The sequence below is a fragment of the Drosophila serrata genome, unplaced genomic scaffold (assembly GCF_035046125.1).
Source record: "Drosophila serrata isolate PLE 108 unplaced genomic scaffold, ASM3504612v1 contig_295, whole genome shotgun sequence".
Taxonomy (NCBI): Eukaryota; Metazoa; Arthropoda; class Insecta; order Diptera; family Drosophilidae; genus Drosophila; species Drosophila serrata.
Window position 1 is genome coordinate 499,875 of NW_028257193.1, and position 24,784 is coordinate 524,658.

The 24,784-nt window shown below is 44.2% G+C and overlaps 3 protein-coding genes and 1 long non-coding RNA gene across 26 annotated transcripts; 2 read left to right on the forward strand and 2 right to left on the reverse strand.

Annotated features, from left to right (window-relative positions):
- The first annotated feature begins 210 nt into the window (after nucleotides 1-210).
- On the forward strand, nucleotides 211-3,200 carry Mtl (Rac family small GTPase Mtl). Its single transcript, XM_020943965.2, has 5 exons — nucleotides 211-465; nucleotides 1,178-1,342; nucleotides 1,411-1,643; nucleotides 1,701-1,861; nucleotides 1,933-3,200. The coding sequence occupies exons 2-5, from the start codon at nucleotides 1,227-1,229 to the stop codon at nucleotides 2,008-2,010; spliced, it is 588 nt and encodes a 195-aa protein (XP_020799624.1). The 5' UTR covers nucleotides 211-465; nucleotides 1,178-1,226; the 3' UTR covers nucleotides 2,011-3,200.
- An 8-nt stretch (nucleotides 3,201-3,208) lies between these two features.
- Nucleotides 3,209-20,767, reverse strand: tau (microtubule-associated protein tau). 22 transcript variants are annotated; one of them, XM_086836962.1, is made up of 11 exons: nucleotides 14,880-15,184; nucleotides 13,898-13,997; nucleotides 11,675-12,422; nucleotides 11,313-11,356; nucleotides 10,041-10,221; nucleotides 9,283-9,485; nucleotides 8,400-8,585; nucleotides 7,592-7,609; nucleotides 6,963-7,121; nucleotides 6,186-6,251; nucleotides 3,209-3,643 (listed from the first exon to the last, which is right to left on the reverse strand). In XM_086836962.1, exons 2-11 carry the CDS (start codon nucleotides 13,913-13,915, stop codon nucleotides 3,458-3,460), a joined length of 1,809 nt encoding a protein of 602 aa, XP_086693088.1. In that variant the 5' UTR covers nucleotides 13,916-13,997; nucleotides 14,880-15,184; the 3' UTR covers nucleotides 3,209-3,457. The 22 variants fall into 22 exon arrangements, 14 of the variants coding, with proteins under 14 accessions (XP_086693088.1, XP_086693089.1, XP_086693091.1 ...); XM_086836963.1 differs by lacking the exon at nucleotides 7,592-7,609; XM_086836965.1 differs by lacking the exons at nucleotides 11,675-12,422; nucleotides 13,898-13,997; nucleotides 14,880-15,184 and adding an exon at nucleotides 20,079-20,767.
- LOC147643045 (uncharacterized) lies at nucleotides 3,268-4,025 on the forward strand. Its single transcript, XR_015272619.1, has 2 exons — nucleotides 3,268-3,602; nucleotides 3,677-4,025. It is a non-coding gene; the product is annotated as an uncharacterized LOC147643045 (long non-coding RNA).
- Nucleotides 20,768-21,917: 1,150 nt separating the features above from the next.
- On the reverse strand, nucleotides 21,918-24,586 carry Mlc1 (Myosin light chain alkali). Of its 2 annotated transcripts, XM_020944066.2 has the most exons (6): nucleotides 24,530-24,586; nucleotides 24,359-24,386; nucleotides 22,937-23,242; nucleotides 22,783-22,869; nucleotides 22,337-22,383; nucleotides 21,918-22,212 (listed from the first exon to the last, which is right to left on the reverse strand). In XM_020944066.2, the coding sequence occupies exons 1-5, from the start codon at nucleotides 24,530-24,532 to the stop codon at nucleotides 22,340-22,342; spliced, it is 468 nt and encodes a 155-aa protein (XP_020799725.1). In that variant the 5' UTR covers nucleotides 24,533-24,586; the 3' UTR covers nucleotides 21,918-22,212; nucleotides 22,337-22,339. The 2 variants fall into 2 exon arrangements, with proteins under 2 accessions (XP_020799725.1, XP_020799726.1); XM_020944067.2 differs by lacking the exon at nucleotides 22,337-22,383.
- Nucleotides 24,587-24,784: the final 198 nt, after the last annotated feature.

The following is a 24,784-nucleotide window of genomic DNA, read 5'->3' on the forward strand; positions in this document are numbered from 1 at the left end:
CGTGACAGAGCGGGAGACGCTTGATGGAGCTGTAGAACTATCGATAGTGAATACATCAATGTTTTTCAGCTCGGTCCTTTCAAATAACTAAAAATTTAACTTTTATATAGAAGATTATAATAATATAGATATAAATGCAATTACATTTTCTATTTAATTAGTTTTTTGGTTCCCGAACAATATCGATAACAATATCGATGTTGGAAAATAGTACCTCTTGTCGATAGTAACATCGATGTTTAGTGGGTGTGTGTTTGTGTGGAAACAAAAAGATAAAACAAAAAACCTCAAATCACTCAAGAACGCTGCGGTTCCCATTAAATCTAAATTAATAAGTGAAAAACTCAACGAAATAGTGCAAGTGGCGGCCAGCGCTCCAAGGCAGGGCCAACCCAGCAACACACACAGTGATATAAGCAGAGTACAAAACAGTCGCGCCTGCCAGACAAAGGATAGGTGAAAACGGTAAATTCTCTCCTGTCCACAACAATGGAGCTCCTCCACAACAAAAGACTTTCTACATCTGTGATGTTCTCCCCGCTCCATCGCCTCTCCCCGTTGCATGTGGCGCAATGTCTCAGTTGAACTCTAATTGAATCGGCAGCAGCGGCAGTGGCGCCCTCGCCCATCATTATTAGAACTTAATTGTGTCTATTTTTGTGCGGTGTGCGTCTGCCGGTGGCTTCCGCGTCACCAAAGTAATCCCCGCCGCCCCAGCCCCGCCCACGCAGACACTGCACCACTGGAGACCCCCGGGGGCAACTGTTGCCATTCGTCGTTCGCACCGCCCGCTCCGCGCTGTTCCCATTTATTTGTGGTGCCGCAGTCTGTCGCCCATCATGGTCTATTTTTGAAAAATGTATTTGCGAAAACAACGAAGTGCCGCAGCCGAAATGAGAGTCTCGTTTTATTATGCTTTATGGCCCTGCTGCGGTTTTGTTATTTGTTTTCTTTACTTTTTTTGTTCGGTTTTGCGGCCGGGACACACCTTTCGTTGACGTTCGAGTGCCCTGCCTTTGATCATCTCGGAGATACGCCAGAGCAGAGCGAAAGGCAATTAAAGTATATACAAATGTGCGGCCAGACTGCCGGGTTTATTGCCTCGAGTAGAACTTAATTAATTGAATTAAACTTGCGAAGACACATTCTCACAGTTTCATCTTATTCTTGCCCATAGCATACTCCACACACCAAAACACACACACGGCACTTACTCACGACTCACGATGTCAACCGGAAGGCCCATAAAATGTGTTGTGGTCGGTGACGGCACTGTCGGAAAGACCTGCATGCTAATCTCCTACACGACAGACTGTTTTCCCGGCGAATATGTGCCCACAGTGTAAGTTGGCCCTTCTGCCAGTCGCCGAATCAACACCCGGATAACTCCCACTTTGATCGCCCCAACAGATTTGACAACTACTCAGCACCAATGCAAGTGGACACAATACAGGTCTCCCTGGGCCTGTGGGACACGGCGGGACAGGAGGACTACGACCGACTGCGACCGCTCTCCTACCCTCAGACAGACGTCTTCCTGATATGCTACAGCGTGGCGAGCCCCTCGTCCTTCGAAAACGTCACATCGAAATGGTATCCGGAGATAAAACACCACTGCCCCGACGCGCCCATCATTCTAGTTGGTAAGTTGCCAGCGCTCCAAAGGAAGTACATATATAAACAATGAATACACATTGCAGGAACCAAAATCGATTTGCGCGAAGATCGAGAGACACTGAGTGGCCTCGCTGAGCAGGGGCTGACGCCACTGAAGCGCGAGCAGGGCCAGAAGCTGGCGAACAAGATACGCGCTGTGAAATACATGGAGTGCTCCGCCTTGACGCAGCGTGGCCTCAAGCCGGTAAGTCATCACCGGCACTCCCTCGCCGCTCTCTTACTCACTTACCTATTCCCCACTCCCTTACCAACTAGGTGTTTGAGGAAGCGGTGCGCGCAGTGCTTAGACCAGAGCCGTTAAAGCGACGCCAGCGAAAGTGTTTAGTTATGTAAATATGGTAACATGTTATTGGCGACAAAGATTCCTTGGAAGCGGCACGTAAGCCGGCGAGACGGCCGACATAGACACTCACGCAGCGTCCTCATCGACAAATCAAACAACAGAACTCATTCATTGGGCATCATATTTATTTACATAAGTTTAAAATTACTCCTAATGTACCAGTCTCTTAGCGACCCCGATAAGCAGCTCTAAAGCAACGATAAATTCCGCGTGAAATGATGCGAGGGAATCCCGAAATTCGCGCGAAATCGTTCATGAGTGTTTCTTATGGGGGGCCATTAAGAGTGAATATTTTTGGCACAAAAAAACAAATCCCTCCCGCGACAACTAAAACAGCATCGTAAACTAAATCGGAACAACACAGAATCGTAAATCTAATGCAGCTACATATGTAGAAATCTAGTCAATTGAATCGAATGTATTGTACTAATAGTAACAAGCAGCGAGTGCACATTATAAGAACCGCAGCCAACTCACAGCTAAAAATTGGTTTCGCATATCACGAGCATCTATGCATTTCCTAATTTCCCATTAAATGTATTATAGTTATGTAGCCACGCGTTCAAGCAGCTGAACTTTCCCTGTTTCCAGCTTACCAAAAACTGAATCAAGGCCAATCCACTTGACGATGAGCTCTTAGAGAAAGCCACTTCTTAAGATATTTAATCATGCGAATTTTTTTGTATTCTAACTCGACCCTCGAATCGTAATCATAATCATCTGACGCGCATTTGACCATGTCTTTTGAAAATGTAACAAGTGTTGTTTATTATTTTATAATGACCTATTTATTATCCTAACTTTAATGAAATGAATTGTATAAACAACTTTTACGGCGTAAGTATAGCAAAAGGATTATGTAAATGAAGAGGCGAACAAACTGCATTTATGTATGACCCGACTCGAATAAGCAAAGAAACAAGAATCAAAAATAAATACAACAAAAGCCCTCAACTTATAAGAAAAAACAAATTAGAAAACAATGAGCAAGATGTTTGCATTGAGATGTAACGAACTCCCAGGACACTTTTTGTACTAATTATATAAACAAATCTAACGAAAGTCTTATGTAAATGAAATGTAAACGAAGGCCGTTTGGCTCCAGAGAGATGTAGCAGCCGTAAACTGATTTAATACTTACGAAATATATACTGTAATTATTTAAACCAAGAACAACAAACCGATGTATTTTGTGCTTAACTTTGCCTCTCAGTTTGTCGTTTATTTTGTTGTAAATGCCACGTTTCATTTTCGGTTCTAAACAATTAACAGTTTGATAAAATTTGTTTTGGATATGTATTTTTAGAAGTGCGTGCCTCGGTATCAACTTGTGCTCGAATCTCGAAGTGCTTCGCTTGGGATGCGTCGTCTTGTGCAATGTTGTGGTGGAGCAGCTCTGGACACTGACTGCTGCTAGAAGGACATCGATCCATCGGCTTAGTACAGGCGGAATGGCTTTGTGTGGACGGCCTGTCCGGGCTTCTTCTTGGGACCCGCACTCTTTGGACGCTTGGTCTCCGAGTTGAGCGACGGCATGGACACGGAGAGAACGAGGCATTCGGCTGGCAGCGACATGGACGAGGTGAGTGTGGTGGCGCGTTGAATGCGCGGCGCCTTCCAATACTAGGGGGATTCGGATACAAAGAGGGTTTTTAGATGCGGTTCATAGTCCAGGGTGGCGGATGCAAAATAGTTGTCGCAGTCATAGCTCGATTGATATGGAGACTTACAATTTGCTTGATCAAATTTATTTCGATTGTTTTCGATTACCAATGCATCCAAATGAGGAAGAAGAGGATGTGTGCTCGTGCGTGGCTTTGTTGGAACGCTTGCGGCGTGGGCGTGTCTTGCCAAATGTACTTAAGTTTCTCCAAAATTAGTTGTCTCAAATCGCATAATCTCAAACCGATACAAACCAAACAGTTGAAATATTCAAAACACTAAAGTGCAACAACAACTCCGGGATTTAATAAATGAAAAAACGTTTTTTTGTTTGTTTATTATGCTTAAATTTTGCCATTGTTCTTACATTTTGTAACAGGGTGTAAATAAATCGTGAGAATGATGCGCTTGACTAATAAGATACAAATTAATAATAGTAAAAATATGCTTATACGTGGTATTATCTGTTCTGTTCGGTTCGGTACTGTTCTGTTCTGTTCTATGTGGCTTTGTTTGTCGCAAAAGTATCTAAACGGTTCACATATCATAGGGTCGCATTTTCTTAGTCGTATAACATTTAGATGTCGAGTGTAATTAGGTGTCGTTCAACATTTCAACTAAGCACACGATTTCTTCGTACGAATCTTGTATAATTTGCTTAAATATTTAGATACTTTTATGTATATATATATATATATTTTATGTATATATGAAGTTCTTGTAATACATTGAGATATATAATTTATGTCTTGTATCTGACGATAAAGAGTGCATTGCTCAACTAGTCAATATACTTCGATCTGTATACCAAATACCGCTTCTATGTGGGGTGGTGGTGGAGATGAATCTGCATCTGCATCTGCATCTGCAGTCTGCGTGCTTGCACCTCTATCGAATTGTTCGGGTCTTATTACTGGATTGTGAGGGTGTGTGGAAATCATTGCATAACTTTTTCTTTTTGTGTAGCTTTTTGCTTAGATAGTACATTTCAAATTAGCTGGTTCAATGTTCGTTTCGCTTTCAATCTTGGCTATCTTAGCTTGCAAGGAAAAGATATCGGCTCGACATGCATTTCGGGCATTTCGGGCATTTAGCTTTGTTGATTTAAATTTTCATCAGCGCCAGAAGCCGTCATGGATGGTAGTGGACTCTGCGTTCAAGATAAAAATATAAACGTGAATGCGTATCGATTGCTCAAATGATAAGGTAAACTATTACAGAAATAAACCATAAGCCTTGTTAGATCATGAGTTGGTTTTTGGAATGCAATGGAGTAAGATTGGGGGTCGCAAGCAGTTGCCCTTGAAACCGTTTCGGGATCTATAGAGTATGTATGTATATGGTTTGGATGCAGGTGGTCTGGCAAATCAGCTTCGGTTCGGTTAGTCTATCACAGCACTGTTAAATATTAGGTATATCAAACTATCTATGCACGTATGTATATAATGGACACATCTTAGAAGAACTTGCAACGCACAAGGACTTACGGGTCTTGCGTGATCGTACCGTGATCAATTAGAATCGAATCAAATCGGATCGGATAGAATGTTTCTATAGTGCTTAAAGTAGCGTCGCATTCGGACCTCCAGTATATGTATGTACTATGTTGCAGTAGCAATCGTAATAGGCTTTAAATAACTCTAATGGACGTAACATGTATACGAATTTCGAATTTAATGCACTTAGTTTCGTATGACTAGCCTAATAAAACGTGTATATATATTCCTATAATAAACGAAAGAAAAGGTTAAGCACAGAAATGAAGAGTACACTTAATAATTCATAATTAATCGTAATATAAATTGGATGTCAGTATTGATGTATGCACAATGAGGTGAATGTATGAGTGACATTTCTTTCAGTGTTTTCGTGTGTCGAGTGTGAGCGAGCAAAGCACTTGGTTAGATGACTTAAATGCTGGGCAGCCTTTCGCTTAACCGTCCAAAGGGTCAGAGTCTGGGGTACGGGGTTTCGGTTTGAGCAATCGCGGATCAGTATATTGTTCAAAATTTGTACTATCCTACGTCGTATAGGGTTCTTGACCGTTGCCATAAATAATACTTGTGTTTCGCTACATACTAGGGACTAGGGGGAGTTAACAAACATCGGGCTGCTGTCTTCTGCCCCTGGACAGTGACTCGGAGCTGAAGCTGTGGTTAAATTCAATTTACACCTGGCCGGATCGGGAGAGCCTCCTCTTCGAGATCCCACCCAGGGGCAGGACAGCTCATATCCTCAACATACTTAGTCGTTTTTAGTGTACAATTTAAAATAGAAACTCTTGCCAACTCAGCCGAGACTTTCTGATTGAGTTTGGGTGTTCTTAGTTCTTGTTCTTAGTTTTGTCCTGTTTAGTTATCGTTTGGCTTAAGGTACAGTTCAGTAGTTGATGGATGTCTTTTCGAAACCCGATTGTGGTCGATATCGAGCTCGGATTCGGTTCGGCTGATTAAAGCTAGGAGGGAGTTCATTTAAAAAGCGACTCGAATATATTGTTACACACACAGTCTGAGTTACAGAGACCGAATTCTAGGTGGATCGTGGCAATCAAGCGCCCTTGCGCCGCAAACTACATTAGCAGCCGGTTAAAGCGAGGGGAGACAGAGAAAAAAGAGAGAGAGATTTGTTTAGAGAATCTTTTCTGGTACAACACATGTCAAATTGATGGATGGAAAGCGCTCTTGCTACCAATTTTCTTTTCTTTGCTTATTGTCATCGCCAATGAATCTCAGTTTGGGTTTGTGGGGAAATTCATTTTTAAATGCAACGTAATGGCAATTAACTCAATGAAATGATAATCTGAACGAAACGAAAGGTTACAACAAACTAAAACGAATATCGAATGCCCGCCATCGAGACCTAAAAGTGCCAACAAATACTTTTTGTCCAGATGTTACTTTACTCATTAATTTACGGATAGGTGGTGATCTTTTGGTGGGAGTTCTCTGAAAGCGGTTCCGGGTGGCAAAGTGGGAAAGGTATCTGTGGGGGCTTCTTGGGTTACGTGTGTGTGGGGGGTCTCTTTTGGGTGTGGTGCTCTGTTAGTGGCTTGATCATAAACCATAAGGTGTTGACGCAATCAATTACAATTACGGATTACACAAAAATGAATTTCTCGACGCAAACACAAAATGGGATATCGATAATATTAGATTATTATATATTTTTTGTTTCCTTCTTAACGAACTAAAAAGAGGTCTAGTAAATCAGGGTTAGGTATAAGTTAAATTCTAGTTTTGAATACGTATAACTACTACGAGCTTATGTACATGTAGTTTACCTGTGTTGGTGGTGTTGTCAGTGCAACAGAGTGTTCAACATTTTTCAAATAATCCTTATCATCGAAAATCTTCTTTTCACCGCCACCGGGCTTGTGCTTTACATTATCCAAAGAGCCAACTTTGCTTTGTGCCTTAATTTCTATTTTTTGCGTTTGGATCTGAAAAGTAGCACCGGCACCGGCAACGTACAGAAAACGATTAGCAAATCATTATTTCCAAAGTGTTTCAAATGGACGACCCAAATGGGCCTTTTCGACATTGCGTGGTTGGGTTTGGTGGTTTATTATTATTTAGGACACAGGACGTCGGCCAATCGAGGACACACACTGAAATTTGGAATTTAACACACAAAAACACGGGGACAGAGCACGGGGAACGTAACAAATGGATATTATAAAAAGTAAAGATACATAAAATATTCTACTAACTACTAGGTAGGTGTGGTGCCTTTTGGGGAGATACTATGTATATAGATCAAAAAAGTGTGGCTAAGGTGTTTCAAAAAGATCAAAAATAAGAACATAAGACATGATGCATCTAAGGGTTCGTACAAAAGCACACATAGGATGCACACAAAGATATGTTTATCAGATGTACACAGAGGAAAAGAGTTATCACGACTACTTACATCCTTGGGGTTGTTATCCTTTGAATTCGTTGTGTTTTAAATGGTTTAGTTAAAAACAAAATATTGTTTAAACATGTTTCGTTTCGTTAAAATAAGGATGGAAAAATAATAAGTTATTCTCGATTATTTAGCTATTTGGTATGGGTTAGGAACTAAACAGAATGGTTTTCCCTGCTGACCCCAATACTATACATAGGATAGGTGTGTATTACTCGACTTTTAGTCAACAACCAGGTGATGTATGTATATGTACATCTGGTGTGGGTGGGCTACCTACCCCGGCTAAAACTCTACCTCCTCCTCATTATACATATTCTCATCCAGGCGCTTGTTACTGGCGCAGTGGCCAACTATTTTGGACCCCTCGCCATAGATGATGTTCATCTTCCTATCGTAGTTCTGGAAATTGGTTCAAGGCATTGGTTTAGGGGTGATCTGCGTGTTAGTTGGTTTGTAGTTCTAGGTTTGAGCTTCTCGATGTGTGAGTGTTGGACACCGAAGGAGGGTTTAACTTGCAGCATGCTGTTTTTAAAACTAAGATAACATTTCGGCCCCACATGCACTGAGGGAGAGAGAGCCCATGCCCATGCCCATGCCCATGCCCATGAACATGCCGGGTTATTGTTGGTAACAAAACGAGAGAGTAGAGCATCCAAAAAACCAACGAAAGCCAACGTCAATCGGAAATCATACTTAACCACTACAAAAATCAATGTTAACTCGTTCGGTCTCTGGGTCAAACTCAAACATGAAAACGGTGGGGGTTCAGATGACGGGTGGAGTGGTAGGATTGAGGGGGCCTGCATACCTTGATATCACCGCCACCGGGCTGGTGCTTTACGTTGTCCTTGGAGTTGACCTTCGACTTGGCCTTGTTGTTGAAGTCCATCTTCAGGGTCTCGATCTTCTTGTCCCCGCCTCCGGGCTTGTGGGCGGCATTCTCCAACGAGCCGATTTTCGACTTTGCGTTCCACTGCAACTTTGTTGTTACTATCTACGGATTTGCAGTGCCGGATTGGTGGTGGATTGTTGGTGCGAGTGTGTGCGGATTCGATGGTTGTACGTTGTAAATAGATACAAGTTAGGTAAACGATTATAAGCCAGAGTCAAATATCGATCCAATGTTAGATATCCCGCTGCGCCGTCTGCCGTCTGCCGCCAGCCGCCTGACGCTGTCAATGTCAGAGTCGTCGCACCCAACTCTGGCACATCCAGTTCGATGGCGGAGGCGCAGTCGGATGCGGATGCGGATACGGATGGGGTTGGAGCTCATACGCGCTACATAAGGCAACGGAATTATGCTGCTAAGTGTCGCTGCGAATTGGTAATTGCATTTCCTACAACAAGATACGAGACTCAATATACCGTGCTGCCGCCATCTATAATGGGCATAAGTATATCTCAAATCAAATCGCAAATCGACCGTGAAATTGAGTTTACCAATCAATACAATACAAGTTACTTTACAGTACGCGACAATACGTTACTTTTCTTATTTTTTTTACGAGAGAGCTTTTCTCGGTATTACAAAAGCCATTTGTAGATGATAGAATTTTACAAAGATATATGAGAGAGAGAGAGAAAGAGCTGGATTTATGTCCTGGGTTGCCCCAGCAGGAATGCTTTGAATGGATACACCGGTCCCGCCCTGGATTACCCTCTTTACTGGAGTTGGATCTGCCCAAACGTACCTTCTTCTCGCCGCCCTTGGGCGCGTACTTGTCGTTCTTGGCCTCGATGCGGGGAGCCGCCTTGATTTCGATCTTCTTGGACTCGATCTTAACGTGGCCACCGCCCGGCTTGTAGGTGGCATTGTCCAGGGATCCGATTTTGGAGCGAACCGCCTTCAGGTTGGGCGAAGGCGCATGTCCGACCTGTACCTTGTTCATTGGAACTGCAGAGAGAGGGGATTGTTTTACATTATTTATTATAATCCTGACAGCTTTTTATACCCTTTCAGGATATTTTCATTTCAGTTAGGAGCTTAAAATGCAGTGAAAGAATCATTTCATGATCAGCATCGAAAGCTGAATCGATCTAGCCATGTCCGGGCAAAAAATAAAATTTTGATATTTTTTTGATTTTTGCAAAAAATGATAAGGGGTTACATCATTAAAACTTGCACAAATTGGACAAAAATTTAATTTTTTACATTTTAAAATTCGGAATACAGATTTCTTAGTCATACAATAACTAGCAAATTGCAACTTTCCGAATTGAAATTAATGCATTTTTGGCTTAGTTATGACATTTGATAACTTTGGTATAGCCTAAAAATTAGCATAGAAAATATAGATATACCTAGAGTATATATATATAGGGTTTTTTTTTGGCTGTAAATGCCCGAAGGAACTAAGCTTTTTATAAAACAGCCAGGACACAAAGGACCCTTTGCATGGGTAGTTCTGCTCTAGGATCAAGGTCGATATTAAAAAGATATATCACTCACCTTTCTTGACTGGCTCGGGCTCTGGGGTCTTGAGGAGCAAGCGATTCTTCGAGGCGCTGCGAGATTTGGGTGCCGATTTGTTTGAGGGCGTGGCACTCGGTGGGCGCGACGTGCCCGGCTTCGACGATGTCGATGTGGGCGTCTTCACCGGCGAACTGGGCGAATTGGGGCCGTTGCGATCCTATTGAGATGAGATAAACACAGAAGAAGGGTCACAAAACTGTCTAATTTCAATCCAATTCCCCTCGTGGATTACTAGCAAGTAGCTGGAGTCGGCCATTATGACGAGATGCATCTTGGGGCTGTAGCTGTGGTTTATAAACTATTTACGACTCGCTCTCAACACTCCCTGGCTATCCGGAGCTGTCAACGTAATGCCATTGGCATTTATGACTGCCGCCAGATCGGGCCGGGCCAATAAGCCATCCAACTGCCGATGTCGTCGTCGATGTCGATGTCGTTGTCGTTGTCGGTACGAAGGACTTATAGTTTATGCATTGTTTTATCGATTGTCGCCGCTTCGTGTCGTTTTTGCATATGGATGGCTGTATTTATAGAGCCAACAACCGCTTTGCAGATATATGTGTACTATGATTCCTGCTCCCCCATCTCTGGTCTAGTCCCCTGGTAACTCCCTGGGTCTCCGCCCCGCCCCATTTCGTGTTTGGCACTTATCTAGGCACAGATATCACCAGGCATATAAATCGCTTTCTTTTCTGTGCTTTTCTTTTCGGCAACTGCGACTGACTGACTTCTTTTTTTGGGAGTTACTGCCTCGCACCTGCTACCTGCTGGCCTCACGTACCTCATATACATATAGTATAGTATCTGGGTGAGAGTGAGAGTTATATGTTTGTCAGCTCGCCCGACTTTTGTCGCACTTTTCTGCGGGTTTTTCCGACGCGTCAACTACCGTCTGCCAAGACAAAACTTAGTCTGAACTTTGGCGTCTGCACACGAACACGAGCCAACCTGGGAAACTGACAAACTGAGCAACTGGCGGAACTGTCGCAGACAAAAGTCGGGCCTGATATATAATATTTTCTATATGGTCTCCAATGGAGCGTGGAGCTGAGCAGAGCTAAGCTCTCAGAGCTCGTCGCCCGCTGGCAGCCCCGGCCTTTTACAGATATTTATGATTTGTGAACAGAGACGGTCAACGGAATTAAATTAATTTGTCGCCAGTTCCAGTTAATTTCCTCTCAATTAACGTAGAAGAAGTCTCAATTTATGGCCAACTAGTTAACTGGTTCAAAGCCATCGCAAACTCACCTTCTCCTGAGTGGACTCATCCACGCCGCTGTCATTGTCACCCTCTGAAATGAGTTGATAAGAAACGAGTTAGTTGATATGTAAATAATATTACGTTCAATCAGCTCACAAATTTCGCGGAAACAGACTTAAACCTATAACTTATCAGCAAAAATAATTTGATTTGAAATGGAGTTGAAGATTTATGGGTTTTTAAACATCTATGGAAATAATAGTTACTTGAAGACCTATAACTTATTCTTGAAAGGAAAACTTGACCTTATATCTTATTTCCCTTTTAAAGGATTATTAAAAAAACATAATTTAATAACTCCTAGATGGCTTCACTTGTGGTATATATATAACTATTTAGATTGTCTTACTGAAACCGGGACTCTTCCTGGCCTCTACCGCCGGGGGGCTCGTCTCAAATGGCGGCTCCGTCTCCTCCAGCAACGGCGAGCCCATGGGATCGGCCCTTGGATTGAATGTCTTGAGCGGGGTCACTGCCGGACCCATGATCACGTCATCGTCGTCGTCATTGTTGTTGTGAGCACTCGCTGCCGAAAGTGGGCGTAGTTGCTGCGGTGGCTGGTGTTGCTGTTGCTGCTGCTGTTGCATGTGTTGTTGCTGCAGCTGCTGTGGTTGCTGTTGCGGTTGCGGTTGCATGGGCGGCTGGTTGAAGGGCGGTCGGAAGGGTGCCTGCAGCGGCTGACCTGGCAGCGGTCGTGGAAATGTAGGCGGCGGTGGACGCGTCATGTTTTGTGGTGGTGGTGGTCTTGCGCCAGGCGGCATACCAGGTGCCCCGGTTGCCGGGTTCCAGGGAAAGCCACCCGGTGGCCTTGGCGGTCCCTGGCCAGGCGGACTAAGCGGCCCCCCGGAGTTGGGCAAGCGTGCCTGCTGCATGCTCTGCTGACTTAACTGTGGGGGCGGCATGCCAGGTCTCATACCCGGCGGTGGCGGACCCATGAGCAGGTTGCTCTTGCTGTCTGTGGTTCGAAGTGGTGGCGGCGCCATCTGCCTAACCGCCATGTTTGGAGGCGGCATGGGTGGACGCGGTCCCATACCCACCATTGGCCGGGCACCGGCAAACGGAGGACGCGGCTGGGGCGGTCCCACCGCGGGACGCATCTGCGGTGGCAAGACAAAGTTCTGTGGTGGTCGCACATACTCAGCATTGGGTTTACTCAGCAGCTTGGGCGTGTGATTGGGATTGGTGTTCGGTGTGGAGGAGGTGCTGGTGCTAGTGCTGGGCTTGCTGTGCAAAATGTTGCGTTCTTTGGGTGGTGCCGCGTTGTAAGCGGTGTAGGTGTTCTGCTGCTGCTGGAGTTGTCTGGACTCGTAGAGGGAACGATCAACATTTCCACTGCTAGTTGGGTAATCTGCCACAGGCTGGGAACGTTGTGGTTGCTGTTGGGTACGATTTAAGGAGTTTTGATCTGGAGCAACTGCCTCGTAAGTGGGTCGTTCTACTGGTCCCGTATTGCTTAAGAGCTCTGTATTCAACTGAGATCTTATCGGCTGTTTGGAACGATCTGAGAACACTGAGTCCATCTGATACACAGGACGATCTTGGATGGCATTGCTGCTGGAATAATCAGTGTTGAGAGGAGATCTGGCGCCTGAATCAGAGGCACTGTTGCCGAGATACTCCGGGTTAGGTTGAGGTCTTAACGGCTGCTTAGAGCGATCCGAGTCTACTTCGTAGTTTGAACGATCTGTCGGCAGATACTCCGTCTTTAACTGGCGACTCTGCTGCTGCTGAGCTGCATCCTCTCTAACTCCGCTGTACTCCTTCTGGGAAATCTCCTGGCTGGATCGTTCGCCTCGTGTCTTCTCCGTGCCGTACATCCTGGAGCTGAAGCTAGGACTTCTCGCCTGCGGTGTCGGTGCAGAAATGTGCAAGTGTCTGGTAACCCGATAGCTGGCAGGGCTCGAGGAGCCGCCAGAGCATTGGCCAATGCCACACGTGGCCCCGTTGGCGCCCTCTCCTGCGCCTCAAACTGGCCCATATCATTTGCATATGTATGGCCATATATCGCAGTAGTGAGTGCCAGAGTGTGGGTGCCAGGATTCATGTATCCGCCGCAGACGTATCAATACGATTCACATTGAGTGGTGCTTTCAAATTTGATGGCTCTTTCTGCATTTGTTTACATTTTATTGTTTTGGCATTCTCGGCATGTTGTGGGCCGCTCGGCGGTCCTCTTCGGTTACCATTAGGGAATTTTGTCATGAAATTCGGTTGCCAGTTGTAACATGACCCAAATTGTTTTTGTGACTTATTGATTCAACAAAAGTTTGTGTTGCGGCTTCGCTTTCGGCAGTTCTAAGTCGCCCAAATCGAATGCAGGCCGAGAGCAAATCGCTGTTTGATTTATTTCGCAAAGGGTTTCGATCCCGATCCGACCCACAATGATGTATGCAAGGTCGCCTTGCCGGAATAATGCGACCATTAATATCGCTGTCATATTCAAATTATGCTCGTAAATCGCTTGTGCATGGGCAATTGGCGGTGCTATAGTGCTGCTCTTGAATTGCACAGGTAGGCTAGTTGTAGGTACAGGTACAGGTACTCGACTTGAACCATCACCAGAAGGACTCACCGCATCGGTATCACTCATTTCTGAGGAGGAGGAGGCACTGTGTGGCACTGGGAACCGGACGCGGACTCTGGACTCGTTCTCGGCACTGCCTGGCAATTAACTTTATGCGGTAGCGGCGGCGGCAAAAAAAAGAACCGAAAACTTTCGCATTTAGTTTTGGTGTGTTACCTTTTGGAGGGCAAATCGATAAAATAGCACAGACCCACCGAAAAACGGCTCGTAATTCCCTTTAAACTTCTACTACTGCTGCTTCTGCTGTTGCTGCTGCTGGAGGAGCTCCAATTTAGGGGCCTCAGCACGTGCAACATTCGACTCGCAACTGAACTTGTGCCGAGTCAGAGCCAGAAACGGATCCGCCAACTTCCTGGCCAACTACAGGCACTGAAAGGAGGCCTGTCAGGCAACTGCAAATTAGGGCCACAATGATTTGTTTCCCTGTCGCGGCTGACATAAACCGAAATTCCACACAATGTTCATGTCAACCGCAACAACGACAACTGTCATTTGTGGCCAAATGGTCTTGGCCAAATTGATTATCAACAATTGTTCGCTGTGTAGGGGCAGGGGCGGAAAGCCAAGCCAATTGCAGGTGCAACTCCGACCAGACTGCGGCCCATAAACCACAAAAAGTTCTGGGGGAGCCCCTTTCTAAGCGTAACTGCTCCGCTTTTCAATTAGATTCCCCAGCCAGGGAAATATTGTTAACAAACTTGGTCCCCTGGCAATTGAATTTCGTTGCGGGAAGGGGCCTAGGGGGGCTTCGGCTTCCCCAGGATGTGGGAAACTACTGCCACTGCAGTTGCGATTTTATCACGGACACACCGACAGACGACAGACGACAGACGACCGACGACCACTATCAATTGTTGCAGTTCGTCGTAAAACCGAGCCTTGCAATTGTATCGATTTTTCTAGCCAAGAGGGCAATAACTTGGCCACGTACAGTCTGAGAAGGCTAATGCACTTTGCACTTTGCGCTCACCGCAAGGATGTTGAGGGAAGTCGCTAAATTCCCGCCTCGATCCAGACACAAACTCCTGCTTAACCTGGCTTAAGGGTGCCCTTAAACTGGTATTACTTTCAATATTATTTTATATTTCCTATAGTTTAGTTTAGGTTTTTTAATATTTTATTCGGCTGTGTGCTCCGCGACGCCAGCTCTGACTGCGTTGTGTTTGGCGCGAGTGTTAAAACTCGACTGCTTTTATTTGCTTTGAAAAATTTCGAATTACAATACTTAGAATTTGTTTTGATACGCCTGCCCCTGCCCTGCCTCTCTGTTGGACTGGCGAGGCAGCCGCTCGTAAACTTCTCGGGGCGCATAAACAGAAAGTGTCCTTGCGCAGTTCAAAGAGCAGGATATTTTCGTGGAGCAAAGGCAAAGGCAAAGCCAAAGCCATAGCCAGAACCAGAGCTGGCGTCGCCTGGCTTATTCTATTGACATACAAATTTATTAGTGGGGCGCCGGGGAAAAATGCAAATTCAACACGCCAATCCGAGAGTGGAGCAGGGAGGCCCAGCCAGGCCAACATTGGGGTAACGTTGATTTTATATGCAGATTTCATTTGACTTGATTAATTTAATGGGCCCCCGGGGGGAGACATGGACGCGCATTTGTGCAATTCCTTCGCAATCCTTTGCTCCTAATGCCTCCAAAGCACACACCAACACACACTGCATATACAGAAGGGAGTTGGGCAGGAATGTGAGGCAGCTACAGGCACCGCCTGCCACGCACCGCATCATATTTATTATCCAGGTGTTGTTGTCATAGGCTCCCCTAATTGTTGTCTATTTACAGGCGGCCATCACGCAAGACGGCAGCAGAACGCTCTAATGCGTAGACATAAAAGTAAACCAGAGACGAACCCAACTGACATGAGGTTGACTGAGAATAAACTTCTTCGACGATGGTGGGGAGATTGCCTCCTGGCTAATGTCTGCATAGTTCTTTAGCCTAATTCGATTGCCAAGGTTAGTTGTCTGTTTCTGAAAGAGTTTACTTTCGACTTGGTTGCCTAGGTTAGTTTATACTCTTTTTAATCTTATATTGAAGGAAATTAATGGTTATATTCAGCCTTTGATTTAACATACCAATATAAGTGAAGCCATCTTGGGATTATATTAATTGATTACATTTATCCTGTTATTTGGATACATACCTAGAAAAAGAAAAACATTTTGTTTAGATATTTCACATATTATTGTTTTTAATATAAATACAAATTGTTATTTTCAAATATTCAAATATAACGAGAAATAAATTCGCCGCGTTTCGTTTCGTAGCAATTCGCCGAATGGTGTGTGTCCAAATTAAGCGGATACAGCAACCCAAAACGTAGTTAGTATTTAAACAATAGGCAAAATTGGTCCCAGGATTCGTTCTTGCGTTTTGTCCGACTTTTGTTACATAAATAAGTAATTTTCTTTTACGCTTTCTAAAACTAAGACTCAAAATCAAAAGTTTTGACATCTCAAAAATATCCGTAAACGTAGGAATGTGTCTCGACTTTCTGTACTTAGTCTGGCATTACCTTTAGATTTTGTCAGCGTTTCAAGTGTGACCATTTTCGAAATGTAAGCGCACTGAACTTTTGCCGGGAAATTTAAATTTAAACTTATCTAGGGCATATTTTGTGTTTAAAAACTTCAATTTAAATAGCACTGCAAGTTATTTCAAAATTAATTTAGGTGTTTATCTATAGCTCTTGAACACAGGCTTTAAGTATTTTCATAGGAAAAACATCAAATTAATCAAGTTTCAATTTAAATCAAATCGATTTAGTTTAATCATTTCGAATCAGCAAAAAGTTATGTAAAGCGAGTGCATTTAATCGGAAACGCACGCAAACCAAGGCCGAATTTCTTATGTTATTGTCACTCTGTGGCGTTGGGGGTTGTTTTGCCACCCCCAAGTGCTTTCGATTTCCGTCCTAACCGCCCGGCATTTGTTTTGCTTTTTCGGGGGATGCAGCCGGTCGGTCGGGTAGCTTTGCCCCGCTTACGCTGTATCTATCGGCATGCCTTCCCTTTTTTTGGTTGGCTTCCTTCCCTTGGTCAATTCCGTGCCTACGCTATGCTCATTGATTATTCTATTCAGCATTCCTGTGAGCTCTCTGACGAGGGCGGAATCCTCATGTGGTTGCTGGACTCGCAAACTGCGCATGTTTGGTCAAACTTGAATTATCCTGCGGCGTAGAAGATGAATCACGGCTCGGTTGTGAAAGTAACCCAAGGCAAGGTGCATGTGGTTAACACATAAAGAAATTTCGAGATGAAGGAATTTAGTTTGAAGCTACCTCATATTTAATTTGGACAGGAATAACTGCTTTCTAAATCTAAGATAGGTATTATAGAGATGCCACAAATTGAGTTAACAAAAAGCTCTTTCTGGCCAAGAAGGAATAAATTAATAAACCCAATAGCAGTATACTGGATTTAAAAGTCTCTCTCTAATTAAAGAGTTTTGATTCCTCTTTATTCATAAATGTTGTGAATGATATTGGTTCTCCCTGCGGCGACACCTTATCAATTAATCAAGAGCCGAATTTATGGCTATATTATCGACTAGGACCTCAGGTGACGTGCATATCGTGTCGAACATGGTTAGATTTATAGTCGCGCGGTGGGAGCTTGGTGGCTGGGTAACTTTAACATTTGTATTTTTGACGCACTTCGATTATTGATTGCCTTCCACAAAATGTGGCAATTGTCAGTGAGGCAGCCGCACGCACGTTACCCGATGTCGGCCAAAACGGGCGATACCGCCCCGTATATGGTCTTGGCTAAAAACTACAAGCATAACAACAAATTATGCGGCGTCTGCCCAAAGAGGCAGTGGCCACTGGGGTAGCAATGGGGGATTGGGCAAGCGGCAACCCACCCAACGGCTCCGAAGAGACTCCAACTCTGATGGCTACTCCCCAACGAAAGTGCAATAGGCCCGTGGAAACTGGTGGAAAATCGCTGGTAAAATCGAGTGAATCGAAATCAGAGCAGGTCCCCGGTCCCAGACAGCCACCGATGGCCGAGTTTATTGAACTGGAATATCGGTATTGTCAACCGGCACTCTGCGGGGCGATGTTCGCGCCGAAGCCATTTGACAACTCTTTTGTGGCTTTAATTAGAGGGCAGCACGGAGTACTCGGAGTACGGAGCTTTAGCTGGAGCGGGATTTGCGTGTCGCGTGTCTAGCGACACTTTGTTTGCGGGAAAACAATTAGGCAAACACCCAACCTGCCACAGCACCCACCACGCCTGCCTGAGCCGCGAACCCTGAACCCTTGAGACTCCAGAGCCGCCACCCTAAAAACTTGGAGCCTTATTAATTTTTGCAGCAAAAACTTTATTGATCAAACTTTTAATTTTGTAATTAATTAATCAAGCTGAAACTGTGGTGCATTCCGGGCTTCAAGCTGCGAGATGCATCCATCAGATACACAATGCATTAATATGCCGGCAGTTACGAGACAATAACAACCTAATGGACGCTCATTGTGCGCCATGTGCATGCTAATTGTTGCACCTCCAAGCATGCATTGTAGGGTTAAAACCAGGTATTCCTGGCCTAAGCTCGGCTGCCAATTTCATTTTTCCGACTAATTAATTAATCGTAAAGACCATATGCGGGCGGGGGAGCCAAGCGTATCCCAAAAGTCACAAAATCTGAACAACCAACCAAATTTCGTCTTGCTTGAATTAACTGAGGCAAGGCGTGGCAGCCAAATGTCTCACAAATATGGCTCCAAATATTCGGTAATTGTTTCTCCGAGCGGAAACCTTAACAATTACCAGAGTTTTTAAAGCCGTTTGTTAAAAAGTATCTACAAAAGCACAAAAGTATCTAGAGCACGCCCCCGTTAGCTGGGTTCTCTGAAGACGGTGAAAAGAAAAGAGAAAAAGTACGAGGGGGAAAATCAATTGCAGAGCCAAATGCAAATGAGAAACGAAACTGTCGCTCAGCTGGCAGCGTTTTGTGTTAATTGAAAACCCAAAGCGAAATAGGCGACAGAAATTGCACCGAATCTTGGCTATTTTTAAAGACCGCGAGAGCGCAGAATAATAATAATAATGTGCAAAGAGATGGGTTTGTTTTCGTTTCGCAATTACGTCACGCAAATATATGTTTTCTAAAATATGAATGACACAGAAAGAAAGTGTGCATTTCTCCTGCTTATCAGCTGGAGGACGACCTGGCAAAGTCCATAATCTGAAATCAGATTGATGTAGAGCAGGTGCCGAACGGGTGACTTCATGCAGATGAGAGGCGCTGATAGTAATCAACAACTATATTTCTACTCTTCTCTGTCATTCGCACTAAACAAAGCTAAAGCGGCGTTTGCTTTTGCTATTGTTTTTTATTATTATTTAACAGAGAGCCGGTTTGCTCTTGACTTGATTTAATCATCAGCCGAGGCAGGGGTGTACACTCAACACCCGCTAACCCAATGAAGTCTATTGCCGACTGGGGAATGCCCTGGCAGGAAAAGTTCGCAATTATTATTATATTATATTATTTACCCAGCGAATTCCGTCTAGCTAACCGACCTTTCAGTGGGTAGGTGCACTTGCTGCTTGATTCGAAACGAGGTCAGCTGCAGAGCGACCGCAACATCAACGGCCGCATCAGCACGAACTCGAATGGCTGATAACTTTTATCGCCGTGCCCGTATCTGTGCCTTTGTATCTGATAGATACACACTGGAGCCTCGACAATGCAGCTCTTGCTCTGACTTAGGGAGCACAATTAAAAGCTGTCCCTGTTGCAGGTCATTACCCCGCCTCCCACATATCCTGCCCCCTGTCACACGCACAGAAACAGACAGACAGTCGAGCCCCCTTCAGACGGGCCTAAAGCGGCGGCTGAGCAAACAGATCACACACAATGGCTTTGGAGAGAGAGCTCCTAACCTGACAAATCTATTTGCATAATGTCCCCTGCCTGAAAACCGGCTGGATGGAGGGCATGACGTGAGCCGGAGCTGCATGTTCGCCTGACATAACCGTAACTGAGTCGTCGTCAATGTCCTGGGGTGTGCCGGCAGCACACTTCCTTTTAATTGAGCCATTGAGCCATTGAGCCAATGCAGTTGGAGATGGAGAGGCGTGCCTGGAACTTTCCCTAATTGATTTTCTATGGCGTACGCGGCGTATGCGTAATGCGGTGTGAAGTAACTCTTACCTTTCTGCTCCTGATTTGCCCTCGCTGGTGCGGGTTTCTGTGGCTGCTGCTGCGGCTGCTGCTGCTGCTGTTGTTGCTGTTGTTGCAGTTGCTGTTGCTGTTGTGGTGGCGTTGCTTCCTGTTGCAGCTGCTGGAGCGACTGGGCCTGGGATTGGGTATGGGTGTCGCCTAGTGCTGGCACAGCATCCAGCGCCGAGCTTTTCTCCAGGACATCCGCCATGTTGAAAGCCGAGCGAGAGTGTGTGTGTGTGTGTGTGTACGTGTGTTGGCTGCACTCACGGGAAAACGGGATGCGGCACTTTTGTGTGTGTATATCCCTGGGTCCGAATCCTTTTCACTTTTGCACTGTGCACTGTGGCGGTATTCGGTGTTTCTCGGTTTCGTATCTGTATCGCAGCGTTTGGAATGCCTTTGGATCTAGCCTCTTCTATTGCATTTCTAATCCCCCAGGGGCAGATTGCAAAAAGAATTTCACTTTTTCAGCGTTGCGACACGCTCACTCGCACTTCACTGGCACTCGGCTAATTTATTTGGATTTCTGCTAGTGCAAATTTTGAAACGGCCAGGCAGCGCAGCTCCGTCTGCTCTTTTGTATCTTTGGGGTTTGTTATCTCGGTTTCAACTGATTTTCAATGCGTTGAAAATTCCCAACCAACGTTCGCAGGCGGCGCGCGCCGCTGAGCTTTTCCGCAAGCTACTCAGCCGGGGCTTTTTTAGTACACGGTAGGTGAGGGTATATCAGCAGAAAGGATAGCTTTCTATACCTTTGCAGCTTACTCTAATTTTATTCAGAAGACTAAAAAGCAGTGAAGAAGTCATATCCGACCCCATAAATCATATATATTCTTGATCAGCACGAAAAACTGAATCAAACTAGCCATGTCCGGTTAAAAAATAAATTTTTGAAATTTTTTCGAAATTTTGAAATTTTTACAAGGGGTTACATCATTAAAATTGTCAAAAATTGGCAAAAAATTGAATTTCTTTACATTTTAAATTCAGTATGCAGATTTATTAAGAATATAAAAACCAACATAGAACAGCTTTCCGAATTGAAATTAATGCATTTTTGGCTTAGTTGTGATCGATTGAAATTGTAAGGGTATTCAATTTTGCTACATTTATTGATTTGTGTTTAAATTAATTGTATTTCTGATTTAATTATTCAAGTCTTTTTATTTAATTTCTTGTTAGCTTAATGGTTTGTGTCCTCGCTAAATAAGTTTGCTGAAAAGCTAGATAATCTACCACCTTTTGGACTCGGAACCCTACCTCTGCATGTATAAACAATTTAAGAGAGTATTATACATCTTTTAAAGATTGACAATCGTATTTAAATATTTAAAATTATATAAATACGTCTGTCTCCTTATAATGCCATAAATATATTTAATTTTGTTTTTAAATTATTAAAAAAATGTTAAATTTCATCTTCTTCAATTTAAAAACTATGAAAGTATATTTTTATTCCTCTAAAAATGCCGTTCCTTGTTGATTCCCCCTCACAACCCCTATGAACGGCACTGTTTATTGATTGTGCAACACCTTTCCGGTCGCACAGGTATTTCTTAGTGTTTATTTAAATACATTTGACTTAATCCACATTCACACAATCACATGTTAAAACCTCAAAAGAAGACTTGAGAGCAACCGCCGGGAAGAATTCTTCCCATTTGGCTCCGGTTTTAGAATTTGCCTAAACATTATTTTATTTGCTATTTGTTTTATTTACGTCTCATAGAAAATAATAATAAACTATTGTTGTTTCGTTTGTGTGTGAGTGTAATCATCACCAACAAAATCAGAAAATTCATAACAAAATAATGGTGCACAAAAAAGTTTGAATTTTTTCAGTTTTTTTTTCGTTATTTTATAATTTAAATTTTTTTATTTTTTAAAAAATAATATTATCTTGAAGTTCAATTTTGCAGTTGTAGTAGCAGATGTAATTTTTAATTAAAATAATATACGAGAGAGAGATAGAGAGAGTTAGCGATGAATATAACATCTATGGAGAATGGTTGTTGCTATAAATTTGTTGTTGGTGTTGTTGTTGTTGCTCTATAGTTGCTGTTGTTGGTGTTTGTAACTATTTATAGCTGATCTGGTCTATCACACATTCTGGCGAGGAATGCTGCGAAATAGAGGGCAAAGATACCGAGATTAGCACAAGATTATTTTGGGGGACAGGACACGTTGACATCATCCGGACATCGGGTGGACCCTGTTGGGAGGCCAGTGGCTCCAACCCTACTTACTGTTTAGTCGAAGACGACTGGATCGCTCATCAAGCGCTGGATGAACTCTGTGTGGAGCGACGACAAACGGCGGGAGAACACAGGATACAGGAGCACGCAGTCACCATTCGAGTGGCATTCGGGAGTTGTTGTGTTTGTTGTTTTGAGATATTTCGTGGTGTTCATGACATTCGAGTGTGTGTGTGTTGAGTGTGTAAGTTTCGGTGCAGGGTGCAGTGGCAGTGACACGCAAACATGGACACGCAAACATAGAACACATTCGTTGGGATTTTTTCAGGTCGTGACGGTACAAAGTGCACAGTGCAGGTGCAGAGTGGTTGGTGGGGAGATTTGGTTTGTGCGCAGACAAAGAGTGACATGTGGAATAGACAAACGGCGTTTACAACATGTGCATTTGCTAAGAAATGCGGCAATCCAGATAGATCGCTCGGTTGGCGAATACTTACGGGAGTAGGGGATCATGCCTTCATCATCCTCGGGGTCCATGCAGTCGGCGAACAGAGTCTCCACCTGCTCGTCATCCAAGTTCTCACCTGTGGAGGGGTAACGAGATGGATTGTTAGATCTGTTAGCAAGTACTCCTCTCAGGTAGTGACTCACCGAGCGACAGCAGGGCGTGTTGCAGCTCAGCCAGCATCATGTGGCCGTTCTCCTCCTTGTCGTAGAGCTTCAAGCACTCAATGAAGTCCTCATAGCAACCCTGCTCCTTCTCCTTCTTCACCTGTGAGTAGATGGGCAGGAACTCATCCATCTTGATCTTCTTCTCGTTGCGCTTCTTGGTGCCGCCCATCTTCTCGATCAGCGCCAAGGTGGGGTTCAAGTTCAGAGCGCGGAGGGCATCTCCTAGGTCGACGGCATCAATGCCCTCGCCGGGGGATCCCATGACTTCGAAAACGAATTCGACATCTGCACGAAAAAGAGTCGGTTAGCATGCTTTGATCTTTATAGATTCGCTCGAAAATCTCATCAAATTATTGTTTATTTCTTATTGATTTAATCGGTTTATTTGTTTAAAAATAATCCTGCTCCTACCCCTCTACGCTCTCGCTGACACCCTTAGGAAACGGGGTCGATGTGGTAACCCTGAAATTTCTGGTACGCACATTTTTGGTCATCATGAAAATCTTGACACGGCAGCCCATTAGTTACTGTCACTGGCGGAGTGTGTATGTGTGTGTGCGTGAGTGGCGATCTGGGAGCGTTGCCAACACGAAGCATACACTGCGTATACGTAATCCGACACCCGAACCGAACGCCTTCGCTATATACATGCACAGCACATATATACACACATATACACACACTCTCTCTCTCTCTGTCGCTCTCGGTGCGTTCGAACGAAAATAAATCTCGAGAAATAACTTGGCCAAAATTAGATCACTGAACGATCTGCGTTCGCGGGTTCGCGCTCTCGGGATCCCGACCATCCCATCGAATATACACAACATCTCCACCACACTGTCATTTTCCCCGCGAACTTTTCCCAAGTCCAACTTGACTTCGCACTAGTTTTTCCCGGGGGAAAGAATTGGTTTGTTGGCTTCGCCCGTTGGCCACTTTTCTGGTTCATCCCATCGGTCGGTCAAGTGTCGATCGATCGGGGCGAGGGCGATGAAAATAGATCGTCGACGATGCATATAGACATTCCGTAATGAAAATTTTCCGCACCAGATGATATATTTAGGATTCGTGATGTGTGTATATATATGTATATATGGGGTATATTCCAAGTGATTACGAAATATGTTCACTGGCTTTTTGTGTACTATTCGTTGTATCTACATATATATTATGTGTATCTCACACGCGCACATTATGTAATCGAGTTTTTTGAAGGCAGCCACGCGAGATTTACAAAAATTAGAGAGTTTTTTATGATTTTTAGTCCTTTGAGAGGTTATTCCTGACTTTCCTCAGTTTATACTGGTTTGTTATTGTACTTTTCAGTTTGTCGTTTAACTTTGATGGATTTCGTTTGCGTTTGAGGTTAAAGATAATCCTGTTCTTTGCGATTCAACTTACTTTCAACTTCACGCTTTGGAACATCAGCCTGTCAACGGAATCGTAAAAAGATTTGAGAGTTTTGCATTAATTTTTTGAGTTATTCAAACTGCTGCCATAATGTGTATATATATCACTGGACATTCGAGGAGGAGGAAGTGTAGAGATTCCTTGGCCACTGGGAGCACTCACCATTTTGTCTGTTAGATGCGAAAATCAACTGTATCGCGGATGAGCTCGGTCTCGACTGAACGTTATTCGTTGGCGGCACTACGGCAAGGTAATTCTGAGGTGATAGCCAGCGGCGGATCGCCGAGCACACACAGATACGAGCGCACACAGATACAGGCGCAGCCGAGTGGCCGAGCGAGTGACGAAACACTCGCTCTTCTCCTGCGCAAGGCTGCAGCACACACACACACACACACCCATACACACATCGCTGGG